The sequence below is a fragment of the Podarcis erhardii genome (genome assembly GCF_964252035.2).
Source record: "Podarcis erhardii genome assembly, chromosome: 3".
In the NCBI taxonomy this organism is placed as follows: domain Eukaryota; kingdom Metazoa; phylum Chordata; class Lepidosauria; order Squamata; family Lacertidae; genus Podarcis; species Podarcis erhardii.
In genome coordinates this window covers 51,772,160-51,799,480 of record NC_138507.1, presented here as the reverse complement: position 1 = coordinate 51,799,480, position 27,321 = coordinate 51,772,160, and the positions used below count along the sequence as shown (strand labels likewise).

General features: G+C 39.9%; 1 protein-coding gene across 1 annotated transcript in view; it reads right to left on the bottom strand.

Annotated features, from left to right (window-relative positions):
- FIG4 (FIG4 phosphoinositide 5-phosphatase) overlaps positions 1–27,321 on the bottom strand; it is a 68,919-nt gene that overhangs the window by 2,397 nt on the left and 39,201 nt on the right. Inside the window, exons 16-22 of the mRNA XM_081856955.1 lie at positions 27,052–27,190; positions 23,798–23,856; positions 22,938–23,088; positions 22,264–22,347; positions 15,834–16,029; positions 3,265–3,347; positions 1,618–1,704 (exon numbers count right to left, since the gene is read on the bottom strand). Of these exons, the coding sequence (XP_081713081.1) occupies positions 1,618–1,704; positions 3,265–3,347; positions 15,834–16,029; positions 22,264–22,347; positions 22,938–23,088; positions 23,798–23,856; positions 27,052–27,190 (799 nt within the window). The remainder of the gene's footprint in view (positions 1–1,617; positions 1,705–3,264; positions 3,348–15,833; positions 16,030–22,263; positions 22,348–22,937; positions 23,089–23,797; positions 23,857–27,051; positions 27,191–27,321) is intronic.

Below are 27,321 nucleotides of genomic sequence, written 5' to 3'. Positions count from 1 at the left end.
ATTGGAGTGGTTTAACAGTCAATTCCTCTTTCCAAGGAATTCTGGAAACTTCAGCTCTGTGAAGGGAATAGGGGTCTACTAACAACTCTCAGCACCGTTAACAAACTACAGTTCCCAGGATTTTTTTTGGGAAAGCCATGAATGTTTAAATTGGTATGGCACTGGTTTAAATCTATAGTGCAGATGGGGCGCATGCCGAGGTCCCTCAAGAATCTGTTCTTAGCCCTCTGATTTACTTTCTATATATTTAATGTCCCTAGGTGAGATTATCAAATCCAAAGGCATTTAGTATCACCTGTATGTAGATGATACCCCCCTCTCTTTTATCTCTGAACTGTTTGCCTCACTCCAGTCCAGCTTCTCAAACTGAATCTCTGATATTTCTCCTTAAATATCATTTCAAACTCAGTATTTCTCATCTTTCCTCCCATACTTCCCTCTCCTCTTAAACTTTCCTTATGAATGTAGAAGTTTATTACCCACCCTGGTAATTAGCCATGCCTTTATCTTTTACTCCTTTCTCACATGTGTTGCCAATGCTCAGGCCATTTTTAAATTGTGTCACTTCTTTTACAATATGATTGTGAAAATAAAGCCCTTCCTCTCTGTTCCTTTAGCATAAACGTCTCTCTGGTCTTCTGTTATCTCACAGCTATCTAGTGCTCTGTTGTGAAAAACATTTACCTGTCTCGTCACTTAAATCTCTACAGTGGGTTTCTATCCACTCCCACATCTACCAAGGGTACCTTGTTCTTGCTTTCAAATCCCTGATGGCCTTGTCCTATTTTTATCTCTCTGCTTTTATCTCAATAAATCGTCTGTGACCTTTCCTGTTTTTGTAAAGACTGTTCCCTTTATCCTTTGCTGTTCTGTATGCTAAGAAATGCTTCCCAGATCATCTGGACAATCCCATCTGTTACACCCTTCTAACCCACCCTCAAAACCCACCTTTTCCATGGCACTTTTAGCCCTAGTTCCCATGCCCTACTGCAACCGAGTCTGTAACTAAACTCAAATATGAAAACCCCCAGCACATTGCCTTCCTCTGTTGTTTCCATTGTACTAACTTTAGATTGTAAGCTTTTTGGGGCAGGGAATTATCCCCCTGTATGCTGTAAAGCACCATTCACACTGATGGAACAATATAAGTAAATAACCATAACGTAAGAACTAGAGTGTCTGCAAAGAAGCCTCTGTGTACTGCATATGCCAGTGAAGAACTGTAAATTATGGTTATTGTTTCCCCCTTAAGCCAGGCATAGGCAAACTCGGCCCTCCACATGTTTTGGGACTACAACTCCCACCATCCTTAGCTAACAGGACCAGTGGTCAGGGATGATGAGAGTTGTAGTCCCAAAACCTCTGGAGGACCGAGTTTGCCTATGCCTGCCCTAAGCCAATGTCCTATTTTTCTTACATACCACTTTGATTTTACCACTTGTCTTATATAATGCATATAAAGCAACAGTCTCTGAAAATACAAAGCCCAACTAAAATATACAAAAACCACTGTGAACTGTGAGAATAAGAGAGAGAGAGAGAGAGAGAGAGAAGGGGATTTGGAAAAGGGGCATTGAAAGAGCATGAACCGAAAAATAAAAGACAGCAAGTACTTACAAGTTTATAACCCCGTCTAAGTGCTTACAACAAAGATGTTGGTGACTCTTGTCGTGCTTGTGTTGACTGTGCCCCAATTGAACAAACCTATGAATAGAGGCAGAAAAATCACAATGGAAAAAGAACTTTCTGAAATAAAGAAAATAACATGTCTTTTGCAGCTATATAGGAGTCATACAGTTTGATGTAAGGGACATCAAGTTCCATAAAGGGCAGCTGGAACATACACCACACTTTTTTCCTGACACTAATATTGTAGGTGAGTAATGCAGTAGCTCTGAATTTATTTATTTTTAAAAATCCACTTTGATCTAGGTACTTTGGAGGCCCTTCAAGGCATCTTTTCGTTTTGAATCTCACTAAAAGCCTAATCAATTTTAGTCATAGTGTGTTCCTGAGAAGCTCGGTTCAGCTGGCACTTTGCACATGGCCCAGACCTATGTGATTCCTTTAACTTCACTCAGTGAGTGCAAGACTTGTTGCAACACAGCACGTAAGTAGCAAACCCTGACATAGACTGGATTGTTTAACATATTGCTATTTTAACTGATGTAAGCCATCTTGTGTAATACAATGCTTCTTAGATATAGAGAGACTATATTTTTACATAAAAATATAACTGCAGAGTTAGCAAAAGGGCACAAGAGCTGGTAGAGGCACCATCCCCCGCCTTTCCATGGATTATTATAGACGCCAAAGAAGCCACTGAGGCCTGCACTGTAGTAGTAAGGTAGGTAAAGACAGAAGAGGGTGAACAAAAGTTGGTAGTGGATCCCTGCATCACCTCCCAGGCTTTAGTTTCAGTCTAGTCTTGTCCACCCCCACCCCCCGCAATGAAAGAATCTTTTGCTGTTCAACAATAGAACAATCTCCCTCCTTCCTTGGAGCTATTTAAGCAGAAGTTGGATGGTCATCTGTCATGGCTGCTTTACCTGAGATTCCTGCATTGCAGGGGGTTGGACTAGATGGCCCTTGGGGTCCCTCCCAACTCTACAATTCTATGAATTTATGTGAGGCTCGAACCCATGACCTTGAGATTAAGAGTCTCAAGCTCTAGCGAGTGTGCTATCCCAGGTTCCCAAGAGCCAGTGTTGGACTGAATCATAGGAAGCTGCTTTATACCAAGTCAGACCATTGGTTTGTGTAGCTCAATATTGTCCACACTGACTGGCAGGGGTTTCAGTCAGGATTACCCACTGTCCTACCTAGAGATACCAGATGTTGAAATGCAAAGCAGATGCTCTACAACTAAGCTAATAGGGCAGATGTGGGTTCAATTCTCCATGAAGCTGACCATGGGCTAGTCACAATCTCTCAGCCTAACCTATCTCACAGTACTGTTTGAAGATAAACTTGGGAGCAGAGGGATATAATGTAAGCCACCTGGAGGTAGACCAGGATTTTTGAAAATTATGGGTCTGCTGTGCAGCTTGATATATACTATATATAGATAACCAATGAGCACAATCCAGGCAAAAGGTAAGGACCTTTAAAGATATTTTGGCTTTCAAGACATCGTGAACATTCCCAATGAAACAAGTGGAATTTAAAATGTGCTTAATTTTGTCTGGAACATACACTTTTACTATTCACTTTTTAAAAATTTGTTCCCTGCTAGCATCAGTGAGATAATCAGAAACACATTACCTTGTGTATATGCCGAGATCATCTTCCGAAGGAGATTCTGAGAGGTTAATCCCATATATATCTTTTATAGGCTGTACTACATTCTGCAGCAAAACAAGAGAAATATTAGTGAGAATAAATGTTGGGTTTAAAATTTATTTAAACATTTATACCTGCCTCTTACAAATGCAAGGTGGCTTCCAGACCAAAAAAAAAAAGAAAAAAAAAAGAATGAATAAAAAGACAATACTCAAGAGCAACATTTTTTCAGTTTTTCCGAAGTAAACAACTGCTACTTCATGATAGAGCTGAGAGCTACGTATCAGTATTAAACAGAATTATTCCACTAACAGGGAATTCCACAAGCAGCGAGAAAATTTTATTTGCCAGTTTTGTGTCCTACTGAAGCATTTCCATCTTGGTACCTCACTATATCTAATGCAGCATCCTGTTCTTATGGTGTTCAACCCGATGTCTACTGAAACCCACAAGAGGACATGACCTCAAGGCAAGATGGCGACGAAGGTAGCAGCCTAGTTAACCTCGTCTGCTTTTAGATATAGTTTTAAGTAGTTTTAAGTAGTTTTTTCAAACCCTTTGGGGGTTTATCTTTTATCTTATCTTTTAATTGTAATGAGTTAGTGGCTGCGTCATCTCCTCAACACTGCCTTCGCTTTTCTTAGCATTAGCGTTTTTATTGTTTTATTGTTTTATTGTTTTATCACCGGACTCGAGCTTTAGTCTTGCTGCCTTGCCGCACCCCCCGCCGTACTTTGGTGCTGTGGAGCTGAGTAATCTCTTGAAACGAGTGAGAGGGGAAGGAAAAGAGGTCTGGCCTGACTCCCCTGCCGTGAAGGGACCCCGTCACTGAGAAAGAAAAAACTCAAGGTGGGTGATCGGAAACACCGTAAAATGGGGTTGAAACAAGTCCCCGTTCGAGTCCTGCCGGAATGAGTAAGAGCGTCTTCAGCAAATTAGGCTGATAAGAGGCGCAGCTTGAAAAAACCCCCAGCTTCTATCAGCTTCTATCAGTAAAAGGACACTGGGAGCCGACGGAAGAACTCTCAAGCTTTCCTCCCTTCCTTCCCTATCCAGCCCCAGCAAAGCCCTTCTTGTTATCTTAATGTCCGGAGGGTTTACTCCCCACGCCGCCACTCTCCTCAAGTCTGTCCGATAATAAGGAAAACGGGTGACAGCTAATTTATTGCCAACTCCGTGTTATGCTCTGAACTATAAGCTATCAAATTACAAACAGCCACCCCAAATCTTGCCTCAATTTGGACTTTAGTCTACAGCTGGGTGGAGTTTTTGACTTCCTAAGAGACATAGTTTCTGAAACAGGAAGAATAACCCCTGACTGGTAACAAAGATTTACAAATGGTACTTACTAGAAAGAAACGTAAGGACCTGGGGATAGCGACAAGTCCATTGTTCCAGGAGTGTTATGAGAAACAGAGTAAAATCACGCAATACTTTTCACATACAAGGGACAACGAGAATGGAAATGGAAATGAGCAAAAGATGGCTGAGATGATTGAGTTGAAGCAGGATGAGGCCCTTCTTTTTTCCTCTGCTGCTCAAGATCACTCAACCTTCTCTAGAGGAATACAGGACTCGGAGAATAACAACCAAAATAGAAATACAATGAGCCTGGCCCATGAAATAGTCCTGGCTGAGATATTATCCTCAGAGTTACAGGAAGAAACCCGAAACTCCCAGAAAACCCAGACTTCATCTATGGGCTCCCAGACGGAAAACAATGACTGCTATCCTCAGGACTGGCTGCTCTCTATAAATCTGGATCTGGCAGCTATGAAAAAATATTTAACAATAACAAATTGGCTGCTCCTGACACTAGTGGAAAATTATTCCCTCCAAGCTAAAGGCTCAGAATCTCATGGTGCTGACCCACCAACCATCCCTCAAGAGTCAGAATATACAAAGCAACCAGCAACCAGCAAGTGCACACAAGGATCATCAGTGGAAAATCATTTACACCAAGGAAAGGACATAGGGTTGTATGTCTCTGTCCCCAAAACTGAATCTCCTACCCAAGTAAATCAAAAGAAGTGAGGTATCAGTAAGAGATCCCATAAGAAGAAAGCTGAAACTAAAAAGAAAAGTAAGAACATAAAAACTACAAGGAAATCGGTCATAAACCGACGTGCATGTAAAGTATGTTGGAAAAGACTATATAAGCTGATTCCAACAAAATCAAAAACAAACTCTAACAAACCTGCTACACACGGCAGCAGAGAGAACAACAGTGTGGATCCAGGAAAAAAGATCCAGCTGAAGTCCTTGAAAGAAACACCATTGCTGCCTAACAAAACAAGTGAGGAAACGGAATCACTACCCGGGTGCTCTATGCTGAAACCTCAAGGACCCATAAATATTAAAGAAGACTCACCCCATACCATTGATTATGGCAGATCTCAAGATGAGCCAGTAGCAGGGCAAGATCTGTCCCAGGATAAAGGATGGAAACTGATACTGGCAGACAGGAAGTTGGCTTTTCTAAACTACCCGAAGCCAAAGGGCTTCCTCACACAGAAAGAACGCTCGGTGCATTTTGTGAATACTTTAGATGATATGCTGCCAGGGAAAATAAAATTAAATGACATTATCTCAGTAGATTTCATATTCTACAATGGATACTCTCTGCGAGTGATTGCCTCCTTCAAAGATCAAAACTTGGCTAAATATATATATAGATCAAGACATTTGCTGTTAAAGAAAAGGATAACGGTAACAAGATATTTTGAAAACAGCACATGTTTGAATTTGTTTTCTGATGATCTTACGACAGCTGAGACAAGATTTACTTGTAAAGCAAAGGAGGAGAGAGGACACTCAAAAGACAAACTGGAACATACTGAGCAAGGGTCCTTGAAACTAAGACAGGAGATGAGACTGCCTAATGAGGGGACTGATAACTTCTATCCAGAAGAAAAGGCATTAATAAATCAGTTTGGATTGTTGCCTTTCCTTGCCCAATCTGAGATCTTGGGAAGATTGGAGACCCTTAGAAATAAGCTAACAGAGATGAATGTTCAGGAAAAAGTAAGAGAGAAAGATCCGGCAACGGACCAATTAAAGAAAGAGAACCTCCCTGAAAAAGCCAAGACAGACCCCATGAAAGATTACTCCTATAATACCTCTGTAACTGCAGAGATAAACCTGTTAACAATAGATCTAACACAGAGCGCAAGGGACAACAACAAACTACCATCTAAGAAGGAAACCATCCCTATGGCAACCATGAAAGACTACCCTTACAATATCTCTGCAGCTGCAGAGATAAATCTGATAGCAACAGATCTAACACAGTGCGTAAGGGACAGCAACAAACTACCATCTAAGAAGGAAACCATCCCTATGACAACTACAACGCGCTCTTGGACTAGCATGAGATACCTGGATGAGGATGAACTTGGTATCAGACAAATAGAACACCCTAAGGTAGATTCGCCAAAAAAAGGAGTACTGATCACTAATGTTAGCACGTTGCACCCTTCAATCGATTTCATTGAGTATCTGGGCGATAATACATCTATGGACATTGCCAAAATGAACGAAATTCAACCAATAAATAAAAAGATAGGCCCTAAAAACCTTTTAAAGGCAAATTGACTAAGATCAACTTTTGGCAAGACAACGTGCAACCTTGCCCTGCTAACTTGGAATATTGCAGGTTGGCAAAAGAGGACTTCCGACCAATCCTTTGCTAAATATATTCAGAGACATGACATTGTGTTTCTCCAGGAGACCTGGAGCACAAGTGAAGTGGAGTTAAATGGCTTTTCTGCGTTCTCCCTCCCAGGTCTTTTAAGTACTAGAGGGGGGCGAGTTAAAGGTGGGTTAGTTACTTTAATCTCAACAAGGCTAAGGGCCATATTTAAAAAACTAGACCCACTAGACCATCTGGCCACAGCTGTGCAAGTACAGTGGAGAACCCACAGCTTGCTGCTGATTAACGTATACCTACCCCCACAAAGAGAGAAAAGATTGATAAGAAATACCTGGGCTCAGTTAGAACAGTATCTTGACAAACTATCAAATCAATTTCCTGATGCCTCTGTAGTGGTGGCAGGCGACCTAAATGCCAGAACTGGACAATCTGATGAGGCCTTGTATGCCCATTTCCATGAAACAGCCCCCATTATAGAGGAAGCCCACTCAATACCAGCCAGAACCTCAAGGGATAAAGGCTGCAATTATGCCGGCTTATGCCTATTACACTTGGTCAACAAGTTGGACTTGGTTATACTGAATGGCCGTACTGAGGGGGAGAAGGTTGGAGAATTTACATTTATATCTAATAATGGCGCCTCCACAATTGATTATATAATCGTGTCGTATGATCTTCAAAACAAAGTTTTGGAATGCAAAGTGGAGGAGCGCTTAGACAGTGACCATCTGCCATTAAGTGCACTCGTAGTTGCGGGAAAGGATTTATCCTGCGCTGAGAAAATCGAACATTCGAGCCCTACAGCTTTGGAGCTCAGATATTCTCGTATCAGATGGACAGATGAACTGCATAAGGAAATTTCAAGTAGGCTGTGTTCAAAGGAATTCCTCATTAAGAGAGATAACCTTATAACTTCCTCAAGCCATGAATTAAAAATAAATTTATTTCAGGAGTTAATTTCACTCCTTCAAGATTCCCTGAAGGAAAAAAGGAACAGCTCAAGTAGGCAATCCTCAGTATATAAAAACTCCAAACCCTGGTTTGATCAAGAATGTCAGGACATGAAGCTAAACTTACTGAAAAAATACAAGAATTATAGATCTGCCAACTTACCCCAACTCCCCACGGTCTGGTTTGAAGATAAACGAAATTATAAAATCCTGATCAAAAACAAAAAACTCCAGGCACAGAAAAGAGAATGGAAATGCCTAATAGATGCATCCAGAGAGAGAGACTCGGCCACCTTCTGGAGAATGGTAGCAAATGGAGTGCGATCTACCTCCTCAGAAGTGGAGTATACTATACCTGCAGGGACTTGGGAGGCATTTTTCCAATCTTCATATTCAGCTCTGCCTTTGACACAGCCACTAACACAGTGTGAGGCAGGTGACGAGTGGCCTCCGGTGTCGGTTGCGGAGGTCAGGAGGCTTATTCAGGCACTCAAACACAGAAAAGCCCCGGGAGCAGATAATATCTCTCCTGAGCTTCTTAAAGCCAATATTGACTGGTGGGCCCCAGTCCTTGCCAGCCTATTCACCAGCATAGATCAAACAGCAATAATACCAGAGGACTGGGGATTGGCAATCATCGTTCCCATATTCAAGAAAGGCTGTAAACTTGATCCAGCCAATTACAGACCAATCAGTCTCTTAAGCATCATCAGCAAACTCTATGCAACTCACTTACGTGAAAAGTTTGCGGACTGGCTGGAACGGGAGCACATCCTTAAGGAAGCCCAGGCTGGTTTCAGGGCACATAGATCAACTCTAGACCAAGGACTGGTATTGCAACATCTAGTGGAGAAATACACCTCAAAGAAAGGAGGCTCCCTCTATGTAGCCTTTATAGACTTCAAATCAGCTTTCGATTTGATACCCCGGCACAGACTTTGGGAAAAATTAAATGCCACAAACATCGACAGACGTCTTTTGCTTCTTATCCGTAGATTACATGAAAATACTCTGATCCGTGTTAGATGCGACCGTTATGGGAACCTATCAAAGGAAATCCAAAGTTTCCATGGTGTCAAGCAAGGCTGTGTTCTTGCCCCTATTCTATTTAATTTCTATATAAACTCCTTAGTCGGAAAGATGGAGGAAGCAAGTACTCACCCCCCAAACCTAAATAATATACCAATTCCAGTCCTTTTGTACGCAGATGATGCGGCACTTATTTCCTTCTCTTGTGTGGGCCTAAGAAAACTTTTACGAGCTCTTACAGAGTATTGCGAAGCTGAAGACCTAATAATAAATTACACTAAATCAAAAATTATGGTGTTCTCCAAGAGAAAACTCCGACATAAATGGAAAATTAATAACCAACCTATTGAGCAAGTAACATCTTTTAGATACCTTGGAATAATCTTTGACGAGAAGGGATCTTGGTGCCATCAGATTAAGAATTCCATTGCAAATGCGCAAAGATCTTCTAGAGCTATCATAAGATTCTTCTACAGAAAAGGAGGTCAATATGTTCCTGCTGCCTCCCAGGTCTTTGTCGCAAAAATACTTCCACAACTGATGTATGGCACCCAGATATTTAATTGTCAAAAACTTAAGTCCCTGGAATCTGTACAAACTAAATTTTACCGCTCCCTACTAGGGTTACCTACCTGCGTTTCCAACGCAGCCATTAGGCTGGAGGTAGGTCAACTCTCTATTAATGCCAGGATATGGATCTTGAAGATTCACCTCTGGCTAAAACTCATATTTTTCCCAGTGGGAGTGGCTCCATTGACTCTATTAGACCCGTTCCAGTCTAAATGGAGATTGTCACTTTATGAAAAATTGAAGGGCCTGGGGCTTTCCTCACAAGAACTTATAGCCTCAGGTTTTGAAAAGGCTAAAAGGATGGTGAGCCAGCGAATAGGAGATGTAGAGCTTCAGGATCATATGAGCAAGATAGATAAATATCCAGCTATCCAAGATTATGGAAAAGGGTTTAATCTAACACCATATTTGCTGGATCTACAAATCGCAAAATACAGGCGGGCATTTACCCTTACCAGATTTGATGTACTGCCATCTGCCTTACTAAAGGGCAGATACGAGGGCAAACCCTATGTTGAACGAGTTTGCCCATGTGGTCTGAAAGAGGTGGAAACGGCTTCACATGTGTTGCTACACTGCGACCTTTACGGGGATATTAGGTCACTGTTTATCTCCCCCATCGTTCAGAAATTTCCAGGTCGATCTGAACTTCAGCGGCTGAAAATTCTACTAGGAGATAAAAACCCAGAAGTAACACTGAAAGTGGCCAAATTTTCTGCGGCTGCGATCAAGCGGAGGGCATTAGCTGTAAAAAAGTAAAAGACTTGACCCCTGGACAAGCCCCCTTATCTTTTAAGCCTATACATATATTGCAGTGCATAAATGTGTATATATGTGTGTGTGTGTGCATATGTGTTGCTTTTTATGTATAATTTTACAATTTTTTAAATTGACACCATTATTCCCTTTGTAAACTATTGTTGTTTTATGTTTCTCTGGTCTATGACCGTAATAAACTCAATTCAATTCATTCATTCACAAGAGGACATGAGTGCACTAGAACTCTCCCCACTTATAATTCCCAGTAACCGGCATTCAGAGGTATACTTTGTCAGATACTGGAGATAGTACACCACCATGGCTAATAGCCATTGGTAATATGAACAGAAGGGACGTGGGTGACGCTGTGGGTTTAAACCACAGAGCCTAGGACTTGCCAATCAGAAGGTCGGCGGTTTGAATCCCCGCGACAGGGTGAGCTCCCGTTGTGAGGTCCCTGCTCCTGCCCACCTAGCAGTTCAAAAGTACGTCAAAGTGCAAGTAGATAAATAGGTACTGCTCCGGCGGGAAGGTAAACGGTGTTTCTGTGCGCTGCTCTGGTTGGCCAGAAGCGGCTTAGTCATGCTGGCCACATGACCCAGAAGCTGTACGCCAGCTCCCTCGGCCAATAAAGCGAGATGAGTGCCACAACCCCAGTGTCAGTCATGACTAGACCTAATGGTCAGGGGTCCCTTTACCTTTTTAATATGAACAGAGCCACTGACTGGTGGTAATGACTATTAGTGATCATTACTATCATCTTGTTGTAGTGAATTCCATAGTTTAAGTACGTCCTTCTCAATCTTCTAACATTTAACTGCATTGGTTGATCACATGTTCCAGCGTTATAAGAGGGAAAGAAAAACTGCTCTCTGTCCACTTTCACTACACCATGCATCAGTTTTATACATCTCTATCATGTTCCCCTTTACTTGCATTTTCCCTAAAGAAAAAAAGCCCAAAATGTTATAATCTTTCCTCTCATAGGAGTTGCCCCTCAGTCATTCTCGTGGCCTTTTTCTGAACCTTTTACAGCTTTACAATGCTCTCTTTGAGATGCACAGTATTTGAAATGGGACTGCACCGTGGATTTTTATAAAGCCTATTCCACCATTCCTCACAAAGCAGCCAATGAACAAAACAGCCAAACAATATATTTCTAAAAAACCAATTATGAATTTGCTAATTGAATTTTATTTTCAATTCCATTTCTAATGATGCCAAACACAAGAACGGCATTTTTCACAGCTGCTGCACTCTAGACAGACATTTGCATTCAGCTATCCACCATGATCCCAATATCTCATTCCAGTTTAGACCTCATTAGCTTTTATATAAAGTTAGAATTCTTTGCCTCCATGTGCATTACTTTACCCTTGATCACAGTGAATTGCATTTGCTATTTTAATGCCTAGTCACTCTGGAGAGATCTTTTTGGAGCTCCCTTTCTGCTCATACTGCTCGAACTCAGGTTACCTGAATCTCTAAAGAGTGGTTCTCCATCCTGCAACATTTTGTTTTAGGTGTGCAATGCACAAAAAAATATTGTGCTATCACACAGAATGGCAGTTGCATGAAAATTCTGAGGACTCTGAACTTAAAATGTGTATAGATATACAGTACTGCATTGTCTGGACTCATGTTAAATTTTTCACGTTCCTTTTAAGAAGCAAAACATTAACTAAAGCCTTCACAATACTATCATCGCCATGCATCTTTAGATGTTTTCGGGGCACATTATACAAAAGCATATTGTCATTTCTTTTCAGGTTCCTGATAATTTCACATTTATGAAATTAAGCTAGTATAAATTAGCTGCAATGCTACATTAGACTTCAATAGCAGATGTGTCAAAGTTACTTCATACTTTAATTTAACCTTGCCATCCATTTTTTTCTTTTAAATTACGGGAACAATTTTTGTTATCTCACAATGCCTCCTTTATTTTCCCGTAAATTCCCTGTGACTCATTCCCCCCGCCCGCCCGCCCCGTTGTTGAAATGTGTGAAGGGAGGACGGTGAGTTAGCTAGGCAACTGATCAAGGCAATTCACTGCCATGCTGTCAGAAAACCAGGTGCTTAAGTGGATAGGGAAAAGGTTAAAAATCATGCCAAGTCACCAGCCAAGACAACAGATGAAAAATACAGACAATGGATGGTCTAACTCTCAGAATGCCATGAAATTCAAAAACCTATTTGGATCCAATCAAATAGCTTTTTTGACTAAAAATTTCCTCCCATACATCCCACTAAATTACCTGAAAATAGCAGGGAGTAGTGTTGCCAATTTTGCTGTCTGCAGCCACCATCCCAAAACTGGCGCCAGAGGGCTGGATATACTTTTGGGTCCCATGCATGGAGAAGAAGTGTGTCTCGTTTGTACAGCAGACTCTTTACATTCAACCCACCTTATAAAAAACACTAAAATATCTAAAAGTACTTCATTTGGTACATCTCAAAATAAGATGTATATTAAACATCTAGTAAGACGACTAGTAAGTCAGAATTTCAAATTATGTGGATGGCAAATGTATGTGCCACAGGTTGTCCCACGGCAGACGTGTCCTCATCCCATGGATAATCTTGGGGAAGGGACAATGTGGGACACAATGAATAGGCTCGGGTAAACATGTGTGACCCCACTCTCCTCTCTTATATGATTACAACTGGGAATTTGTAAATATCTGAAAGTAGCTTCTTTTGAGTATCTGGAGCACATCATGAAAGATGTGGGTATAAAGGACAATCCTTTATTTACAGTGGTGCCTCGCAAGACGAAAAGAATCCGTTCCGCGAGTCTCTTCGTCTAGTGGTTTTTTCATCTTGCGAAGCAAGCCCATTGGCGGCTTAGCGGTTTAGCGGCTTTTAGCAGCTTATCGGATAAGCGGCTTAGAAAAGGGGGGGGAGGGAAAAAACCCCGCAGGAACTCGCAAGACATTTTCGTCTTGCGAAGCAAGCCCATAGGAAATTCGTTTTGCAAAGCACCTCCAAAACGGAAAACTCTTTCGTCTAGCGAGTTTTCCGTCTTGCGAGGCATTCGTCTTGCAGGGCACCACTGTATTTATTTATTTAATTTATATTTTACTAAGAACTCTTCATCAGGGGTCTGGTTAACACAAATAATGTTTTGTACATTGAGAGCAAAGATAGTTTAGACTACAGTGTTATTCCTTAACTTTTGTAAACAGCAGGAAGTTAATTTAACTGATTTCTACTTTAATGAAGCCAGCATTACAAAGTTTGACCTTGATAACAGCTTCAATTCCTGCAGCTTTTAAGAACCCACTGATTAAAATAACGCAATTTAAACCAGTTTTTCAGCATATTCAGCTATGTGGAAGTGCCAATATTCTGTTCAAGGCTGATTGCCAAAGTACATTAATTGCTATCACAGGGAAATATCAACATTAGACAACTGTTTTCCTTTATTTGAGAGGATGATTGCATAGAGATGAATTATATCACTGACAAGCCAACACAACAGAGAAACCAGGAATATAAAAGGTAAAGTTTGAGGGTCTTGAACTCTAGAGCCACAATTCAAAGACTTGAACTACTAGCGCCTGTCCAGTCATGTTTGGACTCATGCTTCTGAGCAGCCACATCAACACCACAAAGTAAGCCTCTCCTGAAAGAGCCTCAAATAAGGTTTGTAGAGGAGCAATGAGGCCTGCTGCCCCCCCAAGTACACCCCCAAAATGAACACAAGCCATTGGACATTAGTTCTCCAACTTGTTGCTTAGGCCTCTGTGTCAAATATTGCTTATTATCACAGAAACAACCCATGGCAATGAAGGAAAAGCATACCTGGCAACTGATTGACTTTAGACAATAAGCACCTTCTTATAGGCATACCAAAAGTCTTGGAAAATAATATCCATAAGTAACTCATTCTTAGAAAAGTAATAATAGTAATTTTGTTTCACTATCATTATACACAGTAATTATTAAGCTTTCTTCAAGGCTATGATGAGCGAAGCCATTTACTTTCAGAGACTGCAAGGATGATCTCATTAACCAAGTTTACTCTGGAGTCACAAGAGATTGTAGACAAATTTCATGTGAATAGAAGAGCAAAGGGGTTCTCCTGCCCCTTCATCCTATCACATTCCCACCACTGCATCCCATGTCTTTCTTGAGGGTTCCCTGACCTTCAGGAAAGTTTTTTAGGGTGATACATCAGAGAAGAAAAAGAAGGAAAAGCCTATTGTGCAAGCAGCATTTTGCTCTTGGCAAAGTCTTTATAAAACCCACTAAACTCACTCAACGTATTCTCAGTAAATGTGCGTAGGACTGTAGCATTAGGTCAAATTAAGATTCAACAAAATAAATTCAGACTTTCTTGCGCTAAATCTCCAAATGGAGTATAATGTTCCATTCAGTGGGTTAGGAAGGATTCAGACTGTTAAATTCCTCTACTATGATTACCTATTAAACCCAAAATGGCTTGGGTCCTGAAGGATTGCTTCTTCCTAATTCATCCTGCCCACACCTGAAAGGGCCTTGGGTGACCATGAAAGCCTTCTGGCATCTTGGCTCCTGGCATTACCCAATAAATTAAACTGTTTTTCTTTATTTCATTTATATGACAAATTTGAAGGGAGACTTGGGAGGCCACAAAAACTCTTTAGATGGTTGTTTATGTCCCATAGGTTGTGGCTTAGCCACCTCCACTGTAAAGGATTCTGGGGGCAGCTCTAATCATGCTTAGGTCACAATATGAGAGAGCGAAACCTAGCATCATGAGCAGGATGACAAGATAAAGTGCCGTGCACCTGCTTGGGGAAACAAATGGTTTGGGCCAGCCTATGACCTTCCAAATTCATCAAGATGCTCCAAACTACAGTAAATTTATCTGGAACAAGAAAATTAAATTCAAGCAATGATCATGCAGGAAAACTGGCTGGAGCCATGGGCTTCCCCACAAATGTCACAGCAGAGCAAGTGGCATCATCATCTGCGTTCTTCCTATCAGTTGCATGCTGTGTTCATTCCCTTGTGCAATATTTAAAATCCAGATTCTGCTGCTATAAAATTGCTAATCTGTTTTGTGTTATTGTTTTTACAGATCTTCATTAACATCCCCAGATACTGAAGTATTATAATGGTACTGAAGTCTGCACAGGACTAATCTGGCAAGATTAGTGTTTGTATTTGAAAGAGCTCTATTAAGCCATATTTCTGTATTAAGCCACTCCTCTATTAACACATCCTTCATTCCTAGCTGAATTACCTAGTTTAATTTAAACAACTAATACAGATCAACACTATAACTCAGCTTTAAAACTAATATATTACCTTGCTCCCTTAAAAAAGAGTTAAAGAGAGAAGTTTTAAACTGCTTTAAGAACTACATCTGCCTCCAAGCTTCCACATATTTGTTTCACAGGTGTGTTTTTTTTAAGTGTCTTCTTTTTAAAAGTATATAGTACCTTCTCTTACTGCTGAGTGAGGAAAGCCCCTAACATGTAAAGAGAGATGTTCATTCTAGTAAGCCTTAGACACAAATCATACACAACACTGGAACAAATATGCTGTAAAGAAAGAGATGTGCTGATATTGTCCCTTTGCGGGTTAGCACACTTCCTTACTTCTGTTGTTTTGGCATTATCTCCCGTATCTGTCATTTTCACTGGCGTTGAACGCTGAGATGCAGCCCCCTCATCTTCTTTATCAGTTCCAGAATCATCCTCCGAACTGCTAGACACGGCCTCCTCGCTGGGTGGTGGTGGAGCACTAGCAGCCGTTTTGCGCTGAAGCACCGTTTCTTCTCTATTGCTCTTGTTCCTAAACAAAATTGGAATTTATCAACCAACATGGATAAGTCACAAAATCAAAATCTTACAAAAGATGGAAGACTACCAAAGACCTTTTTTGAACTAACTGACAACATGGACTTGATTGACATTTGGAGGACAAAGAACCCCTTGGGAAGAGAAGGAACATTCTTTTCTGAAGCCCAACTGACATGGACGAGAATCGACCAAATATGGATATCTAGAGGTCTGGCACCTAAGACTGGAAAGGTGGAAATCTGCCCAAAGACCTGCTCCGACCATAATGCTGTAAAGATGAACATGACACTACTACCAGCTGGCTTCTTTAGATGGAAGATGAATGACAATTTGTTTAGAGATCAGGAGATTACCAAGAAGGCCCAAAAAGTTTTGAAGGACTATTTTGAGATAAATTTGAACACTACGGTGGAAAAAAGAATCATCTGGGATGCAAGTAAGGCCGTGATGAGGGGGTTCTTGATACAACAGAATGCTGTAAAGAAAAGGACACAAAATGAGAAAAAAGACAAGATTTAGGAGAAAATCAAAGAACTTGAGAAGAAGCTGAGATCTAATCCGAAGTCACAGCCGATTCTTAGAGAAATTAAACTCCATCAAGCACAGTATTCCAAATTGATAAACCAGGAAATAGAGTGGAAACTTAAATTAATGAAACAAAGATCATTTGATTTGGCGAATAAATGTGGGAAACTGCTAGCATGGCAGTTGAAAAAGAGACAGAAACTAAACACAGTTACAAATTTAGAGATTGAAGGAAGAAACATTCAGAACCCTGTGGATATTAGAAAGTGTTTCCAGAGATACTTCAAAAAATTATATACTCAAGGGCCGCAAGATGAGGACGAGATAAAACAATTTTTGAAAAAGAATGGACTACCAAAATTGTCACAAGAAAATAGAGTAATCCTGAACTCTAAAATAACACGACAAGAGATTGAACAAGCTATTCAGAACATGCAATTGGGCAAATCTCCAGGGCCAGATGGACTAACCTCCAAGTATTATAAGACATTGAAAGAATATTTGATACAACCATTGTTGGAGGTTAGCAACGAAATTTTGGAGGGGGAAAAGGCTCCGGAATCGTGGAAAGAAGCTTTTATCACATTAATACCAAAATCGGAAACTGAAAAGACTCAACTTAAGAACTACCGCCCCATCTCCCTCCTAAACGTGGATTACAAAATATTTGCAGACATTTTAGCAAGTAGATTTAAAAAAGTTTTGAATCAGGTAATTCATAAAGACCAGGCAGGCTTTCTCCCAGGAAGACATTTGTTTGCTAACACAAGGAACATAATTGACATTTTGGAACTTTTGCAAACAAATATCAACACAAAAGCAGTTTTAATTTTTATAGATGCGGAGAAAGCCTTTGATAATATTTCTTGGAAATTTATGAAGGGAAATTTGGAAGGGATGGGGGTGGGATGGAGTTTTGGGAATGGGATTGACGCAATTTATTCAGAACAAAAGGCTAAACTGATAGTTAACAATGTGATTACTGAAGAGTTCAAAATTGAAAAAGGAACACGACAAGGCTGCCCGATTTCCCCACTGTTATTTATCTCTGTTCTGGAGGTGCTCTTGAACATGATCAGAGGGGACCGGCTGGTGGAAGGTATTCAGGTCGGAGTGAAACAATATAAACTTAAAGTGTTTGCAGATGATCTAGTTTTGACCCTTCAGGAGCCAGAATCTAGCACGAAAAAGTATTACAATTGATTCAAGAGTTTGGTCGGGTAGCGGGATTTAAGTTAAATAAGCAGAAAACTAAGGTATTGGGGGAAAATTTGACAGTTACAGAGTCAGAACGGTTTCAGAAAGAGACAGAGTTGAACGTGGTTAAAAAAGTAAAATACCTAGGGGTAAATATAACAGCAAAAAATCTGAGTCTATTCAAAGATAATTGTGAGAAATGCTGGGCAGAAATTAAGAGAGACTTAGAAAGTTGGACAAGACTGAAACTTTCCTTGTTAGGCCGAATTGCTGCTGTAAAGATGAATGTATTGCCGAAAATGCTTTTTTTATTTCAAACATTACAGATTGTGGACAAAACAGAGTGTTTCCGGAAGTGGCAGAGAGATATTTCTAAATTTGTCTGGCAGGGCAAAAAGCCCAGAATTAAGTTTAAGATATTAACTGATGCGAAAGAAAGAGGGGGCTTTGCCCTGCCAGACTTAAGGCTGTACTATGAATCAGCAGCTTTCTGCTGGTTGGCTGCTTCTCGAAGACACTGATGTACTAGATCTGGAAGGTTTTGACAATGCGTTTGGTTGGCATGCATATTTATGGTATGACAAGGTTAAGATCAATAAGAATTTCAAGAACCATATTGTCAGAAAAGCAGTGTTTAATGTCTGGACAAAATACAAAGACTTATTGGAAAACAAAACTCCAAGGTGGCTTTCACCATTGGAAGCTAAGGCCCGGAAAAGACTCAATATGGAGGCCAAATGGCCGAAGTATTGGGAAATATTAGAAAAAGATGGAGATAATTGGAAATTGCAGAGTCAGGAGAAAATGAAAGACAAAGTGCGAGATTGGTTACACTATGCTCAGATTAAAGAAGTTTTTAAACTTGATAAAAAGTTAGGATTCCAGGTGGAAAAATCGAAGTTAGAAACGGAACTGTTAGAGCCTAAGACTAAGGTACTCTCAAGAATGTATAACTTGCTGTTAAAATGGAACACACAAGATGAAATGGTTAAATCGGCTATGATAAAGTGGGCACAGGACATTGGGTATAATATTATGTTTGAGGACTGGGAAAAGTTATGGACTACTGGGCTGAATTTCACTGCATGTAATGCTTTGAAAGAAAATGTAATGAAAATGATATATAGATGGTACATGACCCCAGTCAAACTTGCAAAAATATACCACTTGTCTGATAATAAGTGTTGGAAATGCAGGGAAAGTGAAGGAACGTTCTTTCACCTCTGGTGGACCTGCCCTAGGATTAAGGCCTTCTGGGAAATGATATACAATGAGCTGAAAAAGGTATTTAAGTATACCTTCCCTAAGAAACCAGAGGCCTTCCTTTTGGGCATTGTTGGCCAGAGGGTGCTAAAGAATGATCGAACATTTTTTATGTATGCAACAACAGCAGCAAGGATACTCGTTGCTAAGCATTGGAAAACCCAAGATCTACCCACACTGGAAGAATGGCAGATGCAACTGATAGACTATATGGAACTGGCTGAGATGACTGGCAGAATCCGAGACCTGGGAGAGGAGACGGTGGAAGAAGATTGGAAGAAATTTAAGGACTATTTGCAAAAATATTGTAAACTGTATGAATGTTAAGGAGGATGCTTGATCATAAACAATTTGGCACCATTGAATTAGATAAAGTGAACTATGAAGATAAGTTAAATTTAGGAAAAAATCAACTTTTAGATAATGATTAGGCTAAACTAAAAGTTTTAAAAAGTCAAATGAATATATCTAAAATTCAAGATATAACATTGGAAAATTAGATAAGGTGGGGATAAGGTGATAAATTGCTGAATTAATTTTTATATTTTGGAACGTAGGAGCGGGAGATGTGAGGAAGTCCAAAAAGGATAAGAAAATATGTTATAAAATGTTATATTTTTTGTATGTTTTGTTTATTATGTTGTAATTTAAAAAAAAAAACATTAATAAATATTTTAAAAAAAATTGGAATTTATTACACATAATGATATCTCAAGAAAGAGGCAGTTCAATTTTATCACCATTCCCTTCAAGAGACAGAAGTGAAAGGGCAAGAAGAGACAAAGCCTCTTCTTTTCTCATGTATGAAAGTCCAAATGGTTTCTTTAAGAGATCGGGAATGGGATGCAAGATCAAGTGTTCCCTCCTCCCTTCAGCAAATTCTGCCTCCCCATCCTTAGCCATAGTTAAGCATTATGGGTGCAAATGTTGCAAATGTTGTTGTCATCACTGACCCTAACAGAAAACAATATATCCAGGTCTTGGTTAAGGCCATTAGAATAAATTTTAAAAAGAGAGGAGGGGGTCTGAAGGGAAGGGGGCGACCTTTCAAAACATGCACCCTTGCAGCCCACCTTTGTCATAAGCACAGATAAAGAGACCAGGAGCATTGTGTCTCCACCAACTCTCAGTCTTATCGCAATGCTGCTTTGAAAAATGCTCTATGGATTCCTCTGCTATATATGCTACTTTCCATTTATGTCACAGGCCTTTGGGTTCTCTAATTATCTGTTATACTCACTAAGTAGTATCCAACAGTCATACTCAGAGTAGGCACAATGAAATCAATGGAATGAAATAAATGGGTCCTATTGGTTTTAAAGGATCTACCCTATTTCAGTCCAATGGGTTGTATCCAATGAAGTTGTCCCATTAGCACAAGGATTTCCACCTGAACAATGGGACTTTCTTTCTCTCTTATCTTTCCATGCACCCCAAATCTGATCAAGAGAGTTGGGGGGAAACCCTGGAAAAGATGGAAGGCTGGGTGAGCAGATCAGGAAGAGAAGAGGTAGTAAAACTGATAGAACAACTCCACTGGATACAAACCACTAATTTGAAATTGATTGCTATAAGTATTTAAATCAATGGATTTCAATGGAGCTAACTCTGAGTAACACTAGATATAATCCACTGTTCTCAACTATAACCACAGTTTATTCTGTCCCCGAACGCTTGGGTCTTCCTGTCATTTTGACTAGGACACTGACTACGGCATCTTAAACTAAGGTGCAAAAACATTAGAATATAAGCACCTAATTAAAACAGCTTTAATGCTCTCCCTAACGTTATTAGGGAGAACTCTGCAAGCAAACCCTGTACGAAGGCAGCTTTCAAAAAGCTTTGCTAGAAGCACTGAGTCACTTTTTAATACCTCTAGTCCAGTCATAGAAAACTATAAATTGCCAAATTGTGAAGTAGCCTAATGGCTCCAAACCAGGTTCAGAACATTTTGACACTTCGAGTTTTTGAAAATATGGATCAAAAGCAACAATTTGGAGTCTTTGAGCTATTTCAAGGAAAAGAATGTGATTGATCTATTATACTGTTCAGGTACAAATGTTCACTTTAGGATTCCCAGCACAGATAGCCTTATTGATCTCTTGCATACATTTAAGTAATTTCTTTCTTAGAAATATAAAGCTTTTGTGTTCTGAGCAAATGGATTTTTATGGCCTGATGAGAAGAATGAAGAAATAAAAATCTACACTCAATGCTTTTTTTAAAAAAAAAAAAGTTGTTAAAAAAGTCAAAGAGAACAGAGCAGAAGAACCAAAGACCTCAGTATCCAGTCAGAAGAACAAGTTGTCCTATAGGTTGAAGCATGCAAATAGTCAGATACAAAGGAAAATTATTTCATAAATCAATACAAGTGCAAAGATGTCTCAGCACAGCATTCAAATCTGTGACTTGAACTGCACTGGTAACACGAAACTTCAAATACACTACTGTTATAACTGCTGTTCTTGCAGAAATAGATCATGTTGGCAGCTTCTGCTTCTTTATCTGTGGAAAACAGCTGTGGCATCTGAAGATGTCCTCCTAGCTATGTCAGGGCTGCTGCTCATTGAGACTAAGATAGGGCAGGGTGGCAGTGAGAGTGGGGGAAGCACCAAGTTGGAGGTGGCATTGGATGCAGTTGCATATGCCTCTGTGTCCACTGATGCCAACCTAGTACTCTCTTGTTCTCACCCAGCCCCAGCTTGATCCTAGCCCTGACGAGTGGCACTGCCACTGTGGCCAGCAAGGCAGGGCAGTAGTGATGCCTTACTAGTGGAAATTGACCTTTAGGTCCATTTGTATGCAATAAACCACTCCCTAGAATCTAACTAAAACTACATCAAAACTTTAATTAAAAACAGAGCAATTAAAATTACTAAGGAAACAAGAAGGGTATCGGAACTGCCTTTTCTTGGCAGTCAGAGAAAGGGAGGAGGAGAGGAGAGCAGCAACTCATTGCAATTTACCTTTTGTACAGGGAACAACCTCAGCTGTTTGTAGATAGATGGCCAACTATATGTAAATAAGGCAAACAAGATTTGGGGGGGGGGGTCTTTCCTCCCTCACTCCAAACCATCCTTTGTAAAACTAATATAGTGTCTATAAATTATACACACGCAAAAAACATTTACTGGTTTGACTCAAGAAGGTTAAACTACAGATATCATTGTATTAAGCCCCATATTAGTTAATATTAGGTACTAAATAAGTTTCTACGTTCAATTCTTGATTTTCTTCTTACCCCAAAACGGATTTTCCAGTTTCATCAGGTTTACGTACAGTAAATGGGCTGGGATCAATGCCAACATTCTTGGGCATAAAATCTCTGAAGGGTATAAAGAATAAAGAATCAAATACAGTATAACAAGTTAACAGAGCAATTCAAACCTTAGGTAGGCGGGGGGGGGGGGGAGATGACAGAAAGATCTGCTTCTGCAGCTCTGTTGCTAATACTGGCCAGAGCATAAAATGGGGGTGGGGCAAGGCAAAAACTTGCTTCATGCTTTACCAGCCAGGATAGTGATTAGGCCTGAAGCCATAAATTGATAGTTGTGGGAATGCTCAGCCCCTTCTCTGGAAAACCTCATTTCAGGGAAGTCTGCCAGTAGTACTTCTCCCTGCCCACACTTTTGGCAGGCAGAACTAGGTCGACACCAGCAGTGACACTAGTAATTTTATACATTTTTGAAATTGGTGCTCCTCTATCTAATGTCAAAAGACACATGTCAAAAGCTTCAGAATCACATCTTTATTGCAGATTCGTCCATCATATGAAAGATACGAATTCTTTTGTATTGAATGCCATTTTAAGGCTATGTAAGGAAAGTTTTTCTAAAAGAATTCAATTCAGTTTCATTTGTAAAATGGAAAGGCTGAATCAAAATTCTATTATCTTGAAAAATAAAACATACATACCGGATTGAATTTGTCATTGCCAAGCAAAAAGTGTCATCAAAACTGCTGAGTTCATAGGGTCGAAAAAATTCATTATGAATGTCAATCTCTTCATCATAGTTATGAAATTTCTTCACTATTAGCTTCCTTCTGTTTTCAGCAACAGACATTGCTAAAAAAGAAATGCAGGTAAAGTGAATCTCTTAAATACTGTATCATCTATTGCTAAGGGGACTCTTTCCTCCTGGAGCCCTCAGAACATCCTCCCTAACCCTCTGGAGCAGCGTTTTCAAGATGAGTGGGGGACAGCAAGAGGTGTCAGGAGAAATCATCTTCTCCCCCATTCCTCTAGTGGAGTGGAGTGGAGTGTGGGCAGAATGCCATCCATGTATAGTTTGAATACAACCCAGTGTATTAAAAACCAATTTTCTATAGAAGAACGGCCATGTGTAGTACAGTAAATACAGTGGTACCTCAGGTTACATACGCTTCAGGTTACATACGCTTCAGGTTACAGACTCCGCTAACCCAGAAGTAGTTCTTCAGGTTAAGAACTTTGCTTCAGGATGAGAACAGAAATCGTGCTCTGGCAGCGCAGCAGCAGCAGGAGGCTCCATTAGCTAAAGTGGTGCTTCAGGTTAAGAACAGTTTCAGGTTAAGAACGGACCTCCGGAACGAATTAAGTACTTAACCCGAGGTACCACTGTACCTCCATGTGTGTTTGCAGCAAATCTCTTGATCCTTAAGTTAACAGGTACATTATTTCACTTTTCTATTTTTATTCTAGTAATTGTGTCCAATTAATGTTACTATTATGTAAGCAAATTGTGTTCATATTTAAAAATAAAGGAAAAACACACTTTCTTGTATGTATAACTGACCTTCATCATAAGGCATTGGCAAGCATTCCAGGACACCTGGAGTCCACCAGAAAGTGTAGCTTTAAGTATGGAACAAAAACAATAGTTTTAAAAATCCAGTGAGTTATATCCAAAAGATCTCCCATTCCATCAAATGCTCAAACCCTTTCTCCCTTATACATGGAACAACCTCTTATAACACCTGCATTGTGCCTCTTCTTTCTTCCTGCAAATCTCTTCTCAAAGCGCATTTGCCCATGCAGTATTTAGGAAACCCTCTAGTTCCTGTGCCTGGCTTTAACTAAGCCTGAGCATGTTTAACGGAAAGAAGCATGCTCTTTTCCTGATTACACCTCTGCTTCCACTTGCTGTTTCCCTTTGTTAAATTTTATACTATCAACCCTCCATAAGATGGTGTAAGCTAGAATACACACTGACAGAGCAAAAGAAACAACAGGAACATCCCGACTAGATCAAACCAACAGTCTATCTAGTTCTGGATCCTGCTTCCCACAGAGGCCAACCAAAAGTCTATGGGACATGAGGGCAATAGCTGTGGCCCCATAAGCAACGGGTATTCACATGCATGTGCCTCTGCTACCCAAGAAAATACATAGCCAGCAGCCATTAACTGGCTTATCCTCCGTTAATGTGTCTAATCCAGCTGTCAAAGTCAGTGGCCATCATTGTATCTTGGAGTAGACAGTTACACAGCTTTAACTACATGCTATGTGAAGATGTATTTCCTTTTGTCAGTTTTATGATATCCTTTTGGAGCTGGAGCAACCAGAATTGTGCACAGTACTCCTAGTGCAGTTGCAAATACCAGCAGTTTTGATCCCTTTCCTAATGATTCACCAAGACTGAATTCTCCTTTTTCACAGCTGTCAACATACACTAGGGAGCATTTTAATCAAGCTCTTCACTCTGACTCCAATATCTTGTTCCTAGTTAGATAACATTAACTCAGATCCCTATCTGCATATCTTTAAGAGGTAGGATTTTTTGTCCCAATATGCATCATATTATACTTTACAGGAAATTGATCTGCTATTTTATTGCCCGCTCACCAAGTTTGCTTTTGGAGATCTTTGCAATCCCTATTACTACCCTGAGTTATTAGTGGTATCAGCAAACTTGACTACTTTGCTACTGACCATTAACTCCAAATAACTTATGAATATTGGGGGACTCCACTTTTTACATCCCTAAACTATGAGAATTGTCTGGTTATAATTACATTTTAATTATAATTAACTACATCATAAAATCAAACTTATGTTATGTTAGAAATTATTATAGTTGCCCAATTTAAACATTTCCAACCATAATCTCTTCTTGAGACATAGTACACAGAATTAGAGTTTATTGATAGCCATGTGTGCTTTTGGAGCTCTTTCTGCTATAACCAGCAATGGAAATGCTAGTCACACACAAGGGAATATGGATTGTGGTCCATGTGTCTATTGCTCTACACATAACGAAATTGACTTCAACATCCTGCTGTTTGTTTGACTGAGGAATAATTTGATCTGGTAACCTAGGTGTGAAAAGATAAAAAACCCTTCTTGGCTAGAAGAGTTTATAGTCTCAGCCGTGTAACTGCACTTTTATGAAGAATTTTCTGGAGTCTGCAAGGGCAGCATGGCTACATTGATCGGCACAATCAATATATATTGGTCTCAAAAGCTCATACACAGTTGGAGCTAAAAAGTCAAGACCTACAAATTTAATAGCAGTTTAAAAAGATGAAAAATCAAAGATAATAGCCAGAAACTTTGCAATGTCATACGGTGCTTTAAACCCTTGTCAACTCGGTATGACTAAGGTTTTAGCAAATGGAGGTTCTGCCTTATGTTTAAATTTGTGTTGGTTTTTTTATTAAGAATTACATGACAAACATAGTGGCAATATTTTAATTTTTTTTAATGTAGAAAACACAACTGAAGATGGGCCAGTAGCCTGTAACTGAGATCATTTTGTTACAAGATGTAATAGTAACTTTTAGTTTATGTTGAGGATAAAGGGAACACATGTTATCAAATGAGACTACAAATCTAACTTAGAACTTAACCTTTGGGGTCATGTGGAACCATATTTAACTGCTTATTGAAAGCAGGGAACAACACTGAAGACAGCAAATCCGTCCAGAACACAAATTGGCACAATTTCATCTTACTATGAAATATGAGGTTAAGTTGATTCAGCACCCTGCTAGCCGTATCCTATATAGATGTGGAGATGGTGAACAGAAGAACGCTACTCATTCATTTTTATTTACATTGTCAACTTTACAAATCTGACAACCTAAAGTGGGGCACAACAGATTGTCTCCTATACTACCCTTCCATGACTGGAAAGCGCCCTTCAATTGAAAAGGAGTATTTGATCTAGCAGGAGCCTCTGCTAACGGAAGAGGAGGGTGAAGGTGATTTTCACCAGTTCTTCCTTCTTCTTTTGTACTATGGGGAGAGGGTAGAGGTGTACAAATGGTTTGGTATATGGTCACACTTCTCCTGAAAGACCAAGTCATGGACTCTATGCAGTCTATGGAAGCACAGATGGTGGTGATGACTAAGAGCATCTTTTATCAGCTTATGCTGATACTTCAGCTGCGACTCTATCTAGAAGCAGTGGACCCTGCCTCAGTTATTCATGCTCTTGTCACATCCATACAAGACTACTAATGTGCTTTACATAAGACTTTGAAGACACTTTGGAAGCTTCAGCTGGTACAGAATGCAGCCATCCAGATGCTTGTGGGAACTGAGCATTCAGATAATGCTATAAAAATTCTGTATCAGCTCCATTCGTGAGCCACTCACATTTGGCTGCAACTGCTGGTATTGTTCTTTAAAGCCTAAATGGTTCAGCTTACTTGAAGAACTACCTGAACCAGTATGAATGGGTCTGGGCCTTGAGATGGGCCACAAAAACTCTTCTTGCACATATACTATTAGGTCATTGACAGTGATGGTCCCATATCTATGGAACACCAAAAGGAGATACAGCTAACTTGTTCTCTGATTGTTTTAGATTAGGCTTTGAAGACCTTTTAATTTCAATCTGCTTTTGGTTAAAACAACAGGCCAAATATTTTTAAAAAACTATTACTATTCTTGTAACGTATTTTTTATTGGTCTGGATTAGAAACTGTTTTATGATGCTGTTTTAGCTTAAAATATTGCACTACTTGGTTTTCGAATTATTTTATGGTACTGATTATATTGCCCTAATTTTTGGGGGAAGCTAACAAGAAGAGTGTCATGAAATACCTTCTCCTTGCCTGGGTAAGAGTCATTGTGTCTTTCTGGTGCAAGTAAAAATCAGTAGGAAGATCACAGAGGTGAGGCTTCCCTTCTTCTGGTTGAAATACTCCCAGAAACAGGTTAATTGAATCTTGCCTGTCAGCATCTGGAAGAAATGAGTAACAATTGAGAGCCAATCAAATATTTATGTGTGATACATGGTTAATCCAGGGATGGGCTGAAAGCAACAACACCAAGAACACCAATTTGCCACCCTACTGCCACACTGCAAACTGG